Source organism: Pezoporus wallicus, unplaced genomic scaffold (assembly GCF_028554395.1).
Source record: "Pezoporus wallicus isolate ANWC-B61680 ecotype Strahan unplaced genomic scaffold, APGP_CSIRO_Pwel_v1 contig_8746, whole genome shotgun sequence".
NCBI classification, from domain to species: domain Eukaryota; kingdom Metazoa; phylum Chordata; class Aves; order Psittaciformes; family Psittacidae; genus Pezoporus; species Pezoporus wallicus.
In genome coordinates, this window is record NW_026642307.1 from 452384 (window position 1) to 471262 (window position 18879).

The window sequence follows — 18879 nt, forward strand, 5'->3', positions numbered from 1 at the left end:
GTTTGGAAAAGAAAAAGAAACCCGACCTATTCCTGGTCAGAGATGTACTTAGAAGTTAGCACATACAAGCTGGTTGGCAAATTCTGCTGACATTGTGCTTGTGAAACAGATTGCCTTGCAAGCTGCTTCAGCTGTATTTTGCATCATTTCAGTGCTTCTTGATTAAGAAATGCTAAGCTTTTAGCATGAATATCAGTGGCAAGGCCCTTTGAAATCTACTTTCAATTGCTTAAAATGGTCACATTTCATTCCTATAACTCTGGGCAACACACTTCTGCAAAGTTGACAGCAGACTAAATATCTTCTTTTTAAGATGAAATTGGCAGAAGAATGAGGAAAAAAAGTTTTAAGTCTTAACTTCAATAATAATTTAAACTTATTTGACACAAAATGATGACAATAATGTATTTTGTAGACCTTTTCACTGTTCTTGCAAATGTTTTGCCCTATGGTTGTATGCAGTGCAACAGCAAGCTAATAAGTTTCCGTTCTGCATTTCCCCAAATGCTGCAAATGGATGATATGGTTTGGCATGAGCCCAGCTTTCTCTAAACTTCTCCATTTTGTGTAGGCTTATTCCATAGCAGAGAACATTCAGTTGCAACATAATGCTGTGAGAACAAGCAAAATGTTACGCAAGTGAAAGCTGTTTGTCCTGAACTTTAGAGATTAGTTTCCTAAATAAGCGCTGTATTATTTCCCCATCAGTTGTCTACATGGAATGACATTAGGTAACTATCAAATCTCCATGTAATGGCATTCTGCCACTCAGATGAGGGAAAACATGACACATTACCATTATCTCTGCTCTTCAGGATTTCATGAGACAGGGCTGGGAGAAAGGAGACAACTATTTCAGAGTAAGAAGTCAGAATGACATTTCCTAATAGGGTCCTATATGAGAGCCTGGAAGAACTGAAGTATTAACATTACTGGTCAATAGTCCTGACATTTCCTTTTTGTTCCCCCCCCCCCCCAGGGAGTGGGCAGATACAGCTGTGGCAGTTCCTGCTGGAGCTCCTCTCAGACAGCTCCAACTCCAACTGCATCACCTGGGAGGGCACAAATGGGGAATTCAAGATGACTGACCCAGATGAAGTGGCTCGGCGCTGGGGGGAGCGGAAAAGCAAGCCTAACATGAACTATGACAAACTCAGCCGTGCGCTTCGCTACTACTATGATAAAAATATTATGACTAAGGTTCATGGTAAGCGCTACGCCTACAAATTTGACTTCCATGGAATTGCTCAGGCTCTCCAGCCTCACCCCCCGGAGTCATCCATGTACAAATACCCATCAGACCTCCCCTACATGAGCTCTTACCATGCACATCCTCAGAAGATGAACTTTGTAGCTCCCCACCCCCCTGCTTTGCCTGTAACGTCGTCCAGCTTTTTTGCTGCCCCTAATCCATACTGGAATTCACCAACTGGAGGTATCTATCCCAATACCAGGCTGCCAGCTGCTCATATGCCTTCTCATCTTGGCACCTACTACTAAGTGGAGAAAAAAGAAACATCAGAAAAAAACAAAGACACTTCTTGCTGGGATCCAGTCCCTGGTGAATTGCAATGAACTCTATTGGAGTCCGTGAATTAAAAGTGCCTAAAGAGACAAGTGAAGGTTTGGCTGGGAAAAAAAAAAAACACAACAAACATTAAAAAAAATAAGACTCTTTGTAGTTTGGATTTAAAGGAGATATTCAAGAAGTATTAAGATATTAAAATGTAATGTATATGGGCATCGACTCTGTGGACCAAACAACAATAGACTATTGTAGGTAAAAGCATGAAATGATGAGGAAAACCTACGAAAGCTAGTGGTCTTAAAAAGTTGATAAGCTTACGTGTAAAGTTTGATATCTTGCTAGTGCAAAACTGGGACAATACTACAGCAATATAAGGATAAGTCTATAGTGACCTAACATACAATATAAGAAACATTACAAAACAGGGAGGGGGAAGGTAAAAACAAGGGAAAAAACCCTACCTGTATTTAAAAAAATGGAAACATATCAACAAAAGAGATTAGTTTAGTGTGGAAACTGATTTGGGATATAACGGCATTGTTTTAGTTAAAATAAAATGAGTTCCATTCATGAGAGTGTTATCAGCTACTCAAACTGTGAAGACAACCCAAACTTTAAGATTCCTTGACAGTATTACAGGAACCCTGAGCCAAACATTGGAAATGAGAATGTGCTGAAGGGCAAGTGTATGATTGTAGATCAGAGGCCTGCACCTGACAGAGGAAGCAGAAAGGAGAAAGAGGAGGACAAAGGAGGTGACAATGTGAGAAAAGAAACTTCTTTACCAGTTGAGACTGAAAAGACTGAAAACATAGTAGCGTTGGGACTATGAAGAAACACTTGTTTGGACTTGTGAAACATATTGCTCAGTATCATACCATTCCCAGTATTACAGGAGGAACAGACTTGATTTTATAGTAATAAAAAACAGGTGGAAAAAGGGAAAAGCAGGAGAATTCAGAAATCAAAATATGCATCTCTTTTTTAAAAAAAGTAAAACTGGAATTGTGTCTGATATTTAAAAAGTTACCAGTTAGAACCTCATTGTTATTAAGGGAGTTTGTTTTCTATTGGTTAAAGCAAGAGACAACCCCTGACTGCCAAAATCAGAAATCATCGAAGTATTTTTGTTAGGCGGGCGCCAGTTTTTCTTTATTGAGTCGCGAACGCTGTGCGTTTGTCAGAATGAAGTATACAAGTCAATGTTATTTTTTCCTTTTTATATAATTATTATATAACTTATGCATTTATACACTACGAGTTGATCTCGGCCAACCAAAGACACAAAAAAGGGACAATCAAAAATATTGTGGCCTTGAATTTTAACTCTGTATGCTTAATGTTTACATTATGAACATATTAGTACTTAGAATGCAGAATGTATGTAATAAAATAAGCTTGGCCTAGCATGGCAATTCAGATTGACACTGTAGTTTGCATTTGCATTTCCGTTTTTAGCTCCTGACATGCCTATCGGATCTCCTGTTCAACATGGTAAAATATGCTAGGCATTTTGTTTTAAAAATCTGTTTTACCAAATCTGGCACTCATTAAAATGTAGGACCAAACAGCAGTGCTTAGCCTAAGTTCAAAGTGGACAGGTGCTGTGTATCTTCTTTTCCAGACAGTTCTGCTGAAATACTTGCCACCCTTCTCTAACAGTGCCTTGCCATTCCTGTCCTGAGCTTCGTTTGCCCAGAGATTGCAACCATGCCCAATTCTTTGATAACTTCATGGCCAAGTTTGAAAATGAAGTCTAAAGGAGGCCTCTAGAAAGAATACTGGTACCCAGAAATCATCTTTTGTTGCCGTCAGATTATGCAGTATAATCTCAGCCTGAGACGTATTTTCATACTGAATCATATGTTCAATTACCATGCCCCCTTGCTATTAATACATACTGTATAATTACTAGTAAATAAAGTGAATAATGAATAACTTCCGTTATTCCTCACTTTAGAATGGGTGTATGATAGCTTATTAATTTGTCACTGCAGTCCAGCCTGGATGTTTACAAAGGGCAGGAAGTTTTCTTTCTCTTCTAGATTTAGAGGCTTCCCATTCTGTACCCAGGGGTACCCAGGGCCCCAAAACTACATCTGGTGCCTAATGGCATGACTCCATTTTTTTTGCAACACCAACTGAAGAACTGGTCTGGAAAATCAGCACTGACATTTATGAGTGGCTGTCCACAGCAGGCAGCATTTTACTGCAGAGACCACAGACAGATCAGACCTCCAGCCGTATCCCGCTTTTTTGCTGTTCTTTTGTCTTTTCTTCAGACAAAATGGGTGTGGTTTCAAGTTTTATTTCAAATGTTCTGCATATCCATTCTGTGGAGCATTAATCAGTGCTGTGCAATGGGAGCCTACTTGCCAGACTCCTGTGTTATGGGTGTCTTGATAGCAGTTTATAAACACAGGATTATATTACTAATGTTTGAGACCTGAGCAGTGGCATCATAAGCCTTGTGATAGTTTGGGAAATAAGCACTGTAGGGTTTATATCTCTTAAAAAATAAAAACTTATGGAAAGGTTAGAAAAACTGAACTCTTGGAAAAGGTTAGTCACTATTTTAGAAAGTTATGGCAGGCACACCTACATGCTGACTATCAGAAGAATAGCTTGCCTTTCAGTGGAAATACCTCTACACATGCTTGCTATCTACTTCATGTGCACTTCCAACTCAAAAATGGTAAGTGTATTGTTGAACCGCCTTTAAATTAAACACTTAAAAATCCAGATAAAACAACCATCTTTGTTTAGATTGGCAAGGACATGTCTGGAGGCCTCCAAAGCATCCCCAGTGCTCACAGAGCTGACTGCAGGATTTCCGGATTGTGTTGCCTGGCTGCTATCATGGGCAATGAACAACATCCTGACATTAAAAGAAAGGGTCCAAATCCTGGGACCGAGATGGTGTCACAGCAGATGGTGTGATGCAGACCCCTCGTGATGAAGAACAAAATCCTACAGTAGCCCATGGGTAGCTCACAGGCGAACCAGTCCAGGACACCTGTCTTAGAACTACATCTTTCCCCAGGATTAGCTCACAGTTTTACAGCAGCCTTGGAAAACCTGGATTTTGCAACCCTAAGGATGAAGAGGAGGGTGAAAGATGGAGAGATCCTACTGCTGCTGCATTGAAATGGGTGGCTCTGCTACTTGTGGGGCCTTCCTTACCCCATGGGCAGCAGTTACCCCACAGGGTCTTTCTGCTGAAGGGCAAGGACCAGCCCAGTGTCTCAGGGCACTGGCAGGGGTAAAACAGGCAGTGGACCCATGGTAGTGTTTCTGCTGCTCACTGCCTGCTACCTAATCTGGCCCTGCCACTAGAAGCTAGGAAGACCAGAGAGAGGCCAGAATTTTAGGGCTGGTTCCTGGTGCAGACCATGACAAGGGATGGACCCGGTACAGAAAAAATGCTCAAGGAAGATGAGCAACTCAGTGTCCGTACCATGAGAGACATCCATGTAAGGCTCAGCCAGGCCCCAAGAGCTCAACTGAACATGCCGTCTGTTCACCATTTAAACCTGGATGCATGGACAACATGGCCCTGATGAGTCCACATTTGCACGAGTTGGTCATAAGCCTCATACCTTATTACAGCACATTGAGGACTGCTTTGAAAGTAGAAGCTTTATTTTTCCTGAAATATAGAGATATACATGGGTGCTTATCTTTCACCAAGAAATACACATCTGTCTGAGAAGCTACGCTAACATGGGAAGCAAAGGTGAGAAAAGTTTTAAAAGTTAAATTAGGAAGCTCAAATTTCTCTGTTCTCAATATTTCCCTGCATATAAAATTGGTTTTGTTAAGTATACACAAAATGCTTTTGAAAGATGTGTTTTACAAGACTTGTATTGTGAGTCTTAAGGGACTCAGAGAGATATTAGAACAGCAAAGCAGCAGCTGTACTGAACTCCTTCATTCCCCACACTTTCCACATTCAGAAGACTCCAGATCAGGTACCTCAAACAAAACATGCTTTTTAAACTGCTCGCAGAAACACAGGGATCAGCAGTGATTTGAACTTTTTTTTTCTGCAAACTCTTCTTGCTCAGACTGTTTCTTACACCAGGATTGTTATTTACAGGTGCATAAAAGGAAGGTAAGAAAACCACTCTACCTTATGCTGTACGCTTAACGATCCCATGACCTTTTTCTGTGCCATCTTTTCACGTTTTGGTCACATCAGGGGAATGGCCCTGAGAATAGTCTCTGCTTACCTAAATCACTAGTAAGTCAGATTGGTGCCTCATCCATCCGAAGGATTCAGGTAACTCATGCCTAAATTTTAACTGCCGCCTGATGCAACCCAAGTGCTTCATTCCCTATCTGATCTGTGGAGGGAGCCTTTGAATATCTTCGCGGCAGAAACTGCATGCCCTTGCATCCTTACTTAAATAGATGAGGTGCTACTGTGGGGGCTCACTGGAATTGTCACATCCCTCATTGTGCTAGGTTGTTCAAAGAGCCCTTCCTCATCAGACCTCTGCTAAGAGCTCAGAGACCTTAGAGTTCAGAGAAGGCTACCCTCTACACTTGGCATTACACCAACGGAAGCAAGGGCTAAAAAGTCCATGAAGCCTTCCCCCTGGTTAATTAGCACTGTGCTCCCCCCTTCATAATAAAGACTGCATATACACACAACATATACACTCTTGGCTGTGCACTCCTTCACTCCTCTCACCCTCTGGTTATGTCTTGACCTCTGTGCAGACCACATGAGAGGGACACACCAGGAATTTGGCAAGAGAAAATATGAACATGAAGTCTGGGTAAGCCACACCATTTTCATCAAGCAGATGAGGCTGCTCAGAAGGCTGTCCTGGCTCCTTACTTGTTTCCAGCCTTCAGCTGCAACCTCTGAAGTGGCTTTGCTCCACCACTGCCCTCAGGGTGCTGTGACCACTCCTTCAAGGCACTGACAACTGAAATTACATCAGAGGCATGACCCAGTGAGACCTCGGTGAAGAAGGGGGACTACTTGGTGAGCTCGTGAATGAGGATATTAAGCCAATTGGAATGTGGAAAATTGTTTCAAAATGTAATGGCTTTCATTGTTTAAAAATGCACGTATTTTCAAGAAGACTGAAGAAAACAGACAGGATGGTTTAGGCTAGGAATTGCCCTGAGATGTACTTTTAAAGCAGTGGAGTGAGGACTTCTCAAAACAAGGCTTGGAAAATTTCTTGGTTTGTGTGCCAGAATATTGGGCCATATATATTTTATAAATGAATAAGGGACGGAACAGTTTCCTATGTACAATTCTAGGAGAAGTAGTGAGGAAGACTTGTTGAGAAACCTTATCCATGCCCCTTACTATTATGGAACTATTTTCTATTGTATAGTTACTGATATTTCTTTAATCTTCTCATTTGAAAAGGTCTCAACTCTAGGGTATTTCCACCCATTCCCTTAACACAGAGGTTATACACGTCAACATCAAAGCTTTTTTGTGTTAGCTCTATTTTTGTATTTTGCAATTTCTTCTGATTACTCTCCCCATGCATCACAGTCTGGAGTTTCCAGCCTGCCTCAATGTTTACAGCTTTCCAAATATTTGTAGTTTGTTATCACGCTCCCTTTGACTGGATGTTAGCCAAGCTTAGACGTATTCCACTTCACAAACTTATCCCTCTTCTTCTCTGATAATTGTTAATGGGCCCTTCTTATTTTTCTTTTTTTATTTCTCTTTTTCTTTTTTTTTTCTTTTTTTTTCTTTCGCTTTGCACATGGGCAGCCCAGATGTCTCCTGCTGTCTAAACGAATTCCATCTATGATTTCTCTGCCTGCCACTTCCTTCCCACTGGAGTCTGCTGCTCACCCCACTTAAGCACCTAATGTGCTTGTAGCCTCACCTGGCTGAAAGGTCTTCCTTGAGCAGCTAAAAAACCCCTTCATCTCTTCAGCTCTGAACCAACATCCATGTCCTTTGGAGCAGCATCCTTCTCATGACCTGAAAACCATCCCTTCCTCAGATCTCTCCACCAACACACCACCAGGGAGGTTTTTTCAAACTACTGTTTTGAACTGGCTGTGCGAATTCCACCAGCTCATCTCACCCAAATGTGCAGTGTTTATTTTGGACTTCTTCTGTCTGTGTCCCAGGCAGGCTGAAAGCTGCTTCAGACAAAAAATGCACATCCACAGAGCACCCAGTAGTGTGATGCTCTTAATACTAGATAATCATGAGTAATACTGCCAAAAACAGTGCCTATGCATTTACAGTTTTCTTCATTATGGAAAATTGAAAGCTGCTCAGTAGAAAACAGGTACAGGGTTCTTAAAACAGGCACAGGCACTTGAGTGAAAGATTGCAATGGCACTCTTGGGCTTCAAAGCAGCCCTAAAAGGAAATGAAAGACAAGTATTTAGATATGTCTTTCACTCAATTCTTTCATACAATTTTTGCAAAATTAACTGTCTGTATTGGCAAACAAGCCATGCAGACCCGTAGTCACCTGAGACATGAGCTCAGGACTTCCAGGAATCATATAGGGCTTCAAAGTCCGCCTTCCTACACCCTCCTGAAGGAGTGCTAGAGAGCTTGTGAAGCCCTCCGGTGCATCTGCAACAGCACTGACCACTGAAATGGTGGTTAAAAATAATATTCGTTTTCCCTTGCAGTTTGGGAGGTATGTTCACCTGAGTTACTGTAGTCAAAATACAAGAGGAAGACAAAAAAAAGAGGGGGAAAGTCAAAGTATTCATTTGTTTCATGGCTGAAAAATCACCCCATGCTGTCTGGTTCCCAGAAACACTAGTCTGACACATCAATATATTTCAGTTTCCTGGGATGAGGATGGCATTCATATGACCCAGCCATGAGTCGGATCCTGTTGTGCTGGATATGGTAAATAGAGATCATGACTAACAGATGTTGCTTTGAAGTGCTCATATCTTTAAATACACAAGACTAATAAATGCTGGAAGAGGCTGTATTTTCTTGCAAGACTAGCTGAACATTTTCCATTTCAGCTCTTTCTTCATGGAGGGAGGGTAGGATTGTATTTTTTCTTCTAACATGTTCAGAGGGTAAATCCGGGAAACATGTAGAAGGTGCTTGGACATTGAAATGGGATCATATCCTGACACAGGTAGACAGCTCACAGCCTGACTCCCTGAGGGACTGAAGTGTCTGCTGTTACCCTGCATGACTGCTGGGTACAACTATGGAAAAGTTGTGAGTAGCTCTGTATGGTTGTAAGCAAGTTGTAAACCTCCCACCATGTGTTTCCAAGGACAAGGCAGAAAATCAGGACTGAAGCAAGTGTCACAAAGCTTTTGGGGCACAGCAGGGCTTGATTCTCAAAACAGGTGTGAAAATACATATTGTTACCTCGTCTGTTCCTGGAAGACTGAAATGAAGGAGGTTGCAGGAACAGGGGAATGCAACCAAGGATACATGGAAATGACAGAGGTATTATCAGTTGGGCTTGGAAAGGGGAAAGAAAATAGGAGAAGGAGCTCAAAATCAAGAGGGAAAGAAGAAGAAAAGGAATTATGAAGTGCTGTCAGAGGGGGTAGCAAAGTGTGATGACACCGGTCCCCTTAGTAGAAATGTGTGGAAGGGGATGTAAGTGCACATTTAGGACATTCTTGCAAGGATTACTCAGTGCTAAGTGATGGTGACATGCGATCAGATCTGAGTTGTCAGTAAACAGATAGCCAACCAGAGGACCAAAATATGGACTGAGGATGTCCAGGCAGTAATCAAGGAGATTGACTTAGCTCAGCCTCCCCTGCTCCTTAGGGAAATGGGAATTGCATGTGGTCAGAGGATCCCAGGGAGGCTTCAATAGATGGGGAAACCCAAACAGGTTATTTTCCTGTATAGGCATGGAAAGTGAAAGATGGATCTGAAGAATGTGGCAAAGAAAACAGCAAATGAATATCAAGAGGTTAACAGAGAGAGAGGTGAGAGTGGAGAAAAAGGAGACCATAGATCCTAGGGAATGTAGAGAACCAGGAAAGACTTAAATAGAAGATAAGGTCAGGTTTAATTCAAAGTACTGAGCCAAAATAGATGCTGGAGAGCAACTGTGATGTACAATTTGGTAGGAGGAGGCAGGTTAGCACATCTGGGCTAAAGTAACAGCTGAAACCGCCTGGGCTGAGGAGACAGTGAAGTTTGTAAATGTTATACTTCATTTCTCTTTCTATATTTACCACTTCAGTATATTTTCAGCTAACATTTCATCACAATTTCCACAAACATTTCATGTCAAGACTTCATTACAATGTAGACTGCACACTGAACAGCTGTAAAATAGCCTTGCCAATGCTGGTAATTTGCACCGGGAATGTAATATCCAGTTCCAATCACTGATGAGTGTTGTGCAAAATGAGCTAACCAACATTTTTCATTTCTTTAACCACTTACCTCAACAATTAAATGTATTGCAACGCTAAATGTATAGTACATAATAACTCATTCCAGACTGCACAGAATCATGAGACGATACATCTCTGTTGTTTTGTCATAAGCTGTATAATATGCTGGCTTAGCACTCTGTAAACGGCTTTGTTCACTCTTGTTATTTTAATTGCATAACAAACCCCAGTAAAGTTTCTTGCCTACAGTGTGTGTCGCCGGCTATGTGCCAAATCTAATATGCTCTGCTTTTCCTACTAGATGTAGATCACAATGAAAGGTTTTAACACATCAGTCTATGAGGTGGCAAAGCAGTCATTACTTTAACGTTTTTGATGTTCCACTCTTAACTACTGGAATAGCTCTTGAGCTGAGACATGGTAGATGCTCGTAGTTACTATTGCATTGTTACTTTGGCTAAAAGCTGAGACATTTGGTTTGTGGCTCAGTCATCTATTTCTCAAAAATGTCTCATGGGCCTTACTGCAATTATAATTACATTATAGAGAGTCAGTGGAGCCTAACATGCCTTTTTTTTTCTTTTTTGGCACAATACAATGTAAATTGGAAGAGGTAGAGCAGCTTTATTTAGTCAGAATACCTGGCAAAATGTAGTCGACTAATGGTAATTTCCAAATGACCCAGAGTAGCTTAGGCTCTCAAATCCCAAAGATTTCTGATGGGCTTTGGGTCTCTCAGTCCCTCAAAAGTTCCAGAAGTCCTTCCCTTTGTCATTTAATAAAGTGATATTTCTTTGGAAGGACAAGCTGAGCGCAGGGCCCTGGGGGTGACCTGCCCTCCAGCAAAGGCAGCCATCAGGAGGTAAAATATCACCATACAAAATGCTTGCAGCTCACCAAAGCACTTTTCAAAACTGTGATTGATAGCTTTATTTCCCTATGGTGGGATTTGGAGTGAGCTTCCAAAGAAAAAGAGTCAGACAATGTAGATTCGGAATAGTGTTTGAGTACCTTTGACTGTGAATTTTAGTCTAGGTCTGACACTTCCATGTTGATGTGCAAATGTGACCTCTCCGCAGGCAAGTTCTCCCACACAGATGGAAATAGAAGCCTTGGGGCTCTTGGACCTAAACAAAAAATGCCCATGTGTTTTCTAACCCATTCTGTGGGGCTGCTGGGGCCTCTTATGGCCTTGAGGGTAGTAGCAGCAAACATGAGTCTGGGCAGTTACCCATTTCAAGGCTACTGAGCATTGGTGGGGAGAAGCACTCGCAGAGACTGTGAAGGTGCTAAGAGTTTCCTGAACCATAATGTAGTATGAGACTCTAAGGAAGGCCTGGGTGCTCATGGCATTGCCTGACCATCAAGTGATCTGGGCAGGGTTGTGATTGATTGTGAACCATATAGAGAATTGACAGGCCTTCAGGGAAGAAGCAGAGCTCTCGTACACCTGTTGGGCCATGCATTGTTTATACTATTATCCTTATAATGATGCTCCTGGAGACTCTCAGGCTTAGTCCCCTGAACCTGTGCGTAGAAAGAGGTGACCTGAACATGTTTTATGAGATGTAGTGCAGGAGTGCGCACTGGGCTTAGCCTTCAAATGCTTCATGCCTCCCCTTTGAGCTTCTGTCATGTTACACAGCGACTGGCTGATCCAGCTCAAAATTTTCCCTGTCACTGAGCTCAAGCTTTGATACCCAAAGGCCACAGCTCCAGTGGCAGCTGGACACCCAACCAATCAGTCCCTACAGGCAAGGATGCTCATAGAGCTATGGGGGTGCAAGGCACGGGGCATTTTTCTCTTAGGCAAGAAAAACAAAAATTCTGTTTTAAACGATACAAGAACTGGTAAATGGATTTGAATCCTGTGTTACTGGTGGCAGTGTGCCCAGGCTGGACCACTGGAGCAGAGCTCCTTTGGCTGTGTTCCTGCCAAGCATTGGGCAAGGTGGGATGCTAGGCTGGGAACAAACCCAGTGCCATGGCCAGGCCAGCAACCCCAGCATTCAGCATCTCTATGCTGTGGACAAAATCTTCACAGGGTGCCAGTGCAGTCTGTGCCACGGAGCACTGGTGCAGAGGGACATCAAGACAAAAGTCCCTGCTTTGTTACCCTGCATGGCCACTGTGCTCCTCCTGCGGTGGGGTTCATCTTGGGGCACAAACTGTGGGGCTGGGTTTTTGCAGGCAGTGACCTGCCGAGCAGCAGTGTGTGCTTTCTGCCTGTCACCACTTTCTCTACAGCCATGGAGAGAAGACTGGGCATCTGTGAGCATGCCCGCGTGATTCCCAACCCCTCAGCAGGTCTCTGTGGTGTGGGTGACAGTGTGCTCACCCCAGGGACAAGTGGACACCAGCCCAGTGCTCACCCTCTGAGCAGTAGCCATAGTTGGATGCCGCACTGTCCTACTTGGCCTGGGATGCAGTCCTGCTTATAAAAGCCATCCCTGGTTAGTCTTCTCAAGATCGCAATAGCAAGGGACCCAGGAGACCTTGCGCCTCCATCCCTGCCTTGTGTGCACATCAGCCCCAGTGACCTTCTGCTCCCCTGGGAGCCAGGTGCCAGCAGCAGAACAACCAAAGCTGCTCAAGTGTGTCAGGGCATATTCGCTGGTCAAGGCATATTCCTATTTCCCCCAAAAGATGGCACTAGGATTCACCAAAAGTGAATCACTCGGCACCTTGAGCATTTTTACATCTGTGAAAAATGCCAGCAGGACCTTTCACTACAGTATCCACTCCTTGCTCCCACTAACCAAGGGATGGCCCCTCCACAGCATGGAGACACTACCTCCCCAGGACAGACCCTGATGGGACTCTAGCTTATGGGCAACTGGTTTCCACCTGGGCTGAGAGTATGTAGCAGGAGGGGATGTCTTTTGGTAGGATGAAAATACTCTCCCCACTCCATACATCCTCTGATTTATTTCTAAAGAAATGAAAAAAACAAATATGCAATATTGGAATTAATCTTCTTGTATGCTGACATTATCTGCTGTAGCAAAATTGACATCGTTAGGATTTTTACTGAGAAGTTAATTATTTTTTCATTTGATGCAACACAGCCCATAAAGCTATGAATAGAGAATCTGTCTGGTAATTTAGGCCACATTTTAAGATTTTTTTGAGTGCAAATGTTTCTACATAATGATAATTATAGAAATATTTTCATGATTAAAAGAATAAAACTAATGAAAATAACTTTTGTTGAGATTGTTTTTCCGTGCAGTTTTTATATCATGTTGAAGAAAGCTTTTTATCTGTCAGTGAACAAATTGTTTTTTTTTCCTGAAATACAATCCCCATTCCAAGATAATGGCCTTTTTGTATTCATTAACATCTCTAATAGAGCTATCACCTGAATAGCTGGAATTTTTATTTTCATTTAAAAAAATTATAGGATCATAGCTCTACAAATGAAAGGAAGTTAAAGTGTGCAGATGAAGGTTTCCTAAAGAGAGAAGAACTCCAAGGCTGAAAGTGCTTCCGTAGTGCTTTTCAAAATGAAGAGAGTGCCTTGTCAAAGCGACTCGCCTTCCGGCGTAGCTCATCAGCCTCAGGGACTGTTGGGTCCCACAATTTCCCAAGCTAATAGTATTCATTAGCATTACAAGTTCAGCACTCACATTTCTTGCAAGAAGGTCTTTTACTTTACAAATGCAGGTGTCTCCTGAAAGATAGACGTCTGATTCCCATGTGCTTCTGATTTTACTGGACCCGAAGTTAACACACAGTCATTCCCACTGCTAGCAGCCAGAAAGATGCTTTTTTTCCTCTGCATGTTACTGTCACTAAAGCAAGATTAAAAGCGCAAATGTGAAAGGCAGTCTGAAGACTGTGCTTACCCGGAGCTGAAGACCCCACATCTTGCAATGCAGATGTTCTTCTAAGTACATAAGCTTGGAAGTGTCTGTTGAGCATGTTGCTATCCCCGAGCATTACCCTATTTAAACACTGCAAAAGTATAATCTGTATGTCCCACTTATTGCGTTGCCCACTCTTTCTGTTGTGCTTAGCAGTACACTTTTGCTCCTCATGTCTTCGAGCAGAGCGATGTGTTCTTTTCCGTGGTTTACAAATTGTCGTGCACCTTTACAGCACAACTATGCATGAAATAGTGAAGTGGCAGCCTCACAGAAGAGGACTGCTCTGGCCTGGATTCGCCCATAGCCCTTCCGGAGGGCAGCAGTTTGCTGCCTTTCATAAACTCAGGAGACCTCAGAAAAAAAAAACCAAACAAAAAACAATAGCAACAACAGCAAAAAGACTACAAAGCAGCCCTTATTGTGGAAATGCACTGTGTAAAGAGTATACATCTAGGATCATAGAATCACAGAATCATAATCATAGAACAGTTTGGGTTGGAAGGGACCTTAAAGCTCATCTAGTTCCAATCCCCCTGTAACAGGCAGGAGCACCTTCCACTACACAGGCTTGCTTAAAGCCCTGTCCAACCTGGCCATTTCCAGGGATGGGGCATCCACAGCTTCTTTAGGCAACCTGTCCCAGTGGCCCACCACCCTCACGGTGAAGAACTTACTCCTAGCATCTAATCTAAATCTACCCTCTTCCAGTTTAAAGCCATTCCCCCTTGTCCTATCACTGCACGCCCTTGTAAAAAGAATGCTTTGGAACACCACGCATGGGCATGGGGGACCTGGGTGCTTTAAAATGTCCTGACACTAGATGGTGTGGTGGGTTAGAGCAATGCCCTCTTTGCTGGAGACCCTGTTAGCAACACATTCCAGGCCAGTCCTGAGTCTTGGCAGGACTTTGCATGTTTGTCAGCCTCTACTCAAGAGGCCCCAGGGTCTGAAGGAGCCGCGTGGTTTTGGGTCAGGACACAGAGAGGTGCTCAGCTACTTGCAGCTGTGCCAGCCCACTCCGACTCCAGTTCCACTTCTTTTTCACACACTTTCTTTTAGAGCATCATTGCCCAGAAACGACAGAAAAAGCAAAGCTAATTGCTGAAATTAATCATCCCCAAGATGACAGGAGCCAAACAGGCCCTGAATCGAGTCTAGCTCTGCTGCAGGGACTGTTTCCCTGCAGCCTGTAAGCACAAGTCCAGCTCATACCAGCACCGGCAGGGCTGGCCATGGGTGCAGAAGTCAGCACGTGTGTGTGTGCGTGGCTGTACCAGGGCATCTGCACTTCATCTGGCAAGTGCTGAGCTGCCACGGGGAGCCGTGGGTGCCTGCAGCGCTCGCTGATGTCAACGGCAGCAAATGGGATTCAGAGCTTTGAGGATGGCTTGGCACCTCGAAGGCAGGAGGCTTTAATGTGGTTTCTTGGGTGTAACTGAAAGCAGCTTTTGGCCCAGAGGAATGAATATTTTTTCCCTTTGTATATGCCCTGATTTTTTTAATCATGCTGTTAAATATGTTTTCTGGAGAGTGGTTATTAACAGAAGATATATTTTAGTTACTTCTTCAGAAACCATTGAGTAAGGTTGTTCAAGGTGCAATTTTTTTTTTCCCTTTTCTGAATAGGTGATTTGCTTTGTATCAGCACACGTACCAGCAGCATACTGGGGGTCAGAGCAACTACTTCTGGTTGGATTTCCTTTGTGACACCATGGATTAGGAGCATGAAATCTGACTGATCTGTGCTGAACTCTTTGGTCTTGAGACACTTGAGTATTTTTGGTCACCCTCCCATTACCCCAGTAAATATTCTGAATGCAATTTAGACCTGTTCTGGTGTTTGATACTTACCTACTTATTAGACCTTTCATCGATTACATGCATTAGTGGTCAAAACTGGGGCATCATAAGAAAGCAAATGATGCCTCCAGTTGAGGCATTGCTTTATATCTCATGAAGAACTGAAAAGGAAGAAAACATAATTCATTATAATAACTGAGGCTTTCAGCACAATCTATCATAACTTTTGTTCCTTAAGTAAGTCCCTTTTTCTGTGGTCCTTGAGATGAAAACCTGAGCTTAGCTTCCCAGAAGAATGATATGTCTTTTAACACATGAAAGAGGTTTTCAAAGCATAAGCATTTAAAACCTACAGAAAAGTAGGCATTGAAATAATAAAGGAAAATAATAAGTTTTGTAAGGGAAAGAGGTATACGATAACCATCACAATAAAATGGTTCCGAGCATGATGTCACTGTTAGGACATCACAGCAGGAATTTGAGAATTTTTATCATTCATCAAGAGGGACAAAACCTAAACAATTGGCTCAAGAATATTTTCTTATGAACAAACAAGGCAAGTGTAGTTTGCCGTAACTCCTGGGTTCAGTTTTGAGATCAGCAAGCACCAGTTTCTTATCTTGCCTGATATCCTTCATTAGGAGAAGTCCCACAATGAATTTGACACTAGGGAAAAAAGGTCTTAATTTTTCATTAATATCCAGGAAGAACTACAGGAATTCTGTCACTTTCACCGGTTTTAGCACAAATGTGTGTTTCTGCCAAACCTTCAGCCACTTCTGTCTGTTGCCCTTTAGTTCCTTTATTTGTTTACTGTCTATAGCAAATATTATGTTCTCTCCTGTAGAAGTGCCCACACGTCAGTCAGGGAATAAGAAACAATCCCACATCCCTGAGGTGACTCACACACCTCGTGGATACTGAATCACCATTAAGATGAGGTGAACATGTGGTGTGCAAAGCAGAGCCTGGAACGTTTTCAGCCAAAACATTCAGAAAACACTGGTACGCATTAAGGAATTCACAGGAGAAGAAGAGGAGCAGCTTGTGAATGATTATTTACAACCCAAAGGGCTAAACTAACAATTCCCAAATGCCTCTGGCTCTCATCCCCATTACAGACAATTCATTTTGTGTGACCCCAAAACCAGAGAGAAATATAGAAAGTTCATATGAACTTTATCTAGCTACAGTCCACAACCCCTCCTCGGCAGTCCCCACTCCAAGTTTGGGTACAGTTGGGCTAAATTATTATTTTCTTATTCCCGTAAGTACTAGCACACTGTCATAAACCATATGCCACCCAAAACTCCCTTTGTGGGCTTAAAATGGGTCTCTGTTGTCCCTGCCTTCCCCAGGAGAGGTCTGGAATGTGTGGCACTGTCTCCGCAGTGGAAGATGCGGCAGAGGTGTTATGGGGCTCCTCCTTCAGAGTGTCCACCCATGTCTAAGTTAAGGAAGAACAAGGATGATCCTCCATAGCTCTCAGGCAGACTCATCCACTGCCTGGATATGTGGCAGGTGGAAGCTGTGTGCATGTGGTCATCATGGTGCTAAGCAGATCCAGCTACTCACCAGGGTCTCAGTGTGTGAGCTTGGAGGTAGTGTCATGTTGAGACAACCACTGGGCCCCCAGCAGCACTGAGCACTGGCAAAGGTCATTTGTGACAGCATGGCACGGCACAGAACAACGTAGGCACCCTGCAGGGGCTTTTGAAACTCCATTCTTGAGTGACTTGGCCAAGGCTATACTGGAAGAACACTGACATTATGGGAACTGAGTCACAGATCCCAGCACACACATTTGCGTTGGTTGCTTTTATAGCTTAAAAGCAAATCCTCTTCAAGAGATTCTTTTTCTCCCCACCACATGAAGGTAATCTGGGGTGAATGTTTTGTTCAGAGTTGGATTCATGATGTTTTGTTGTTGCTTGAACTGAGAAGCTCCTGTGTTAAATACTGTTCCAGAGCTGTACCCAATTGTGTCCAGGTTAACAGACAAGCCTTTGTCAAGGACATTGTGCAAACACATTTCCACAAGACATTATTGTCTGGACACATGAGCAAATATTTGCCTAAAAAGTGTAATTGACTATTGTTCAAGAACTACCACCTGCCCCTTGGTTTTCTGGCACACCTGCAGGAGGGAGTGCACTTTACAGCATTGCCTTCAGCCAACATTTCCACAGGAGCCAACTCTTGACCATCAATTAAGTAAACATTCAGCTTGCTGCCTTTTTTTTTTATTTCCTCCAAAGCTGCACAGTCCTTTCATAATAAAGGAGGTGTTATGAAGACAAGGAGAAAAGACAACGAGCCTTTCTTCAGCGATAGCGCTATGGGGAAATGATGTACATGGGAAATGGTAGTCCAACAGGAGGGACATACTGGAGTAGTCATGAATGAGAGAAAGCAGCAACACAAAGGACAAACTCATCTGTGTTATCAAGTTCATTGTGTCAGCTGGAGCTATGAGAAGTGATGACAGTCACGATGCCAGGGGAGGAATGGACAAAAGAAGACTGTGCAGCTGTCCAGTAGTATGTGGTGCGTGACATGCCAAGCGGTTTGAGCAGGAGCTCTGCAACCTCCTTTTGCATCTCCAGTAAAGCTGCCCCAAACAGCAAATAAATTACTTCAGAGAGAAACACTTGTCCACCTGCCTCAATCTTAAAGATATATTTATACTGAGTTTTATTTTGGAAAGCTACACTCAGTTTCAAAGTGGAAAATCAAATATTTCTTTTTTGGAATCTTGAATATTTTGTTATTCATTGTCTTCTCAGTCCTTCCTGGTTGAATTATTTCAACAAATTTGATGGGAATTCACCAAAACATTTGGTCAATTAAAATAAGTATTTCTCTGATTTAAGCCATTTTGTTAAAACTGGCTTCATCTAGTCCCATCCATGGAAACTGTATGAATGCCCAAACTGATCTATTTTTTTTTTTTATACCAACTTTATTTCAAGTTTCTTCTCCCTAAACCTGCCCAGCTAATCTGTGCCATGGGATTTGTGGAGGTAGTGACTGGCTAGAAACATGTAATTGCACTAGATGTATTCTTTTTTTTGTTTGTTTTCTCAGTGTAATGAAACATTTTACTACCAGTATTAAGAAATTAATATTTCTTTTTACGTCTATCAGACTTCCCGGCTAACTGGCCCTTGTGACCATGGCTGCTGCAATTCTGCTGGCCTCAGAGCTCAGCAGCTGAGTTTCCTTGCCCCCTACTTTGTTTGTTTATCTCAGACGCCCACTACCTGCTGAAAGAGAACTTCATCAGAATCATCCTCATCTTAACCCTTATATTCCCACTTGTCTTATTGCAGAAAATAT

General features: G+C 42.7%; 2 protein-coding genes across 6 annotated transcripts in view; one reads left to right on the plus strand and one right to left on the minus strand.

Annotated features, from left to right (window-relative positions):
• The window catches only part of ERG (ETS transcription factor ERG), a 106690-nt gene extending 103220 nt beyond the window's left edge, over positions 1-3470 (plus strand). For all 5 annotated transcript variants that reach the window (XM_057428701.1, XM_057428703.1, XM_057428702.1 and 2 more), the window contains one exon: positions 980-3470. In XM_057428701.1, coding sequence (XP_057284684.1) covers positions 980-1500 — 521 coding nt within the window. In that variant the 3' untranslated portion in view covers positions 1501-3470. The remainder of the gene's footprint in view (positions 1-979) is intronic.
• KCNJ15 (potassium inwardly rectifying channel subfamily J member 15) overlaps positions 1-18879 on the minus strand; it is a 274328-nt gene that overhangs the window by 213382 nt on the left and 42067 nt on the right. The window lies entirely within an intron of this gene.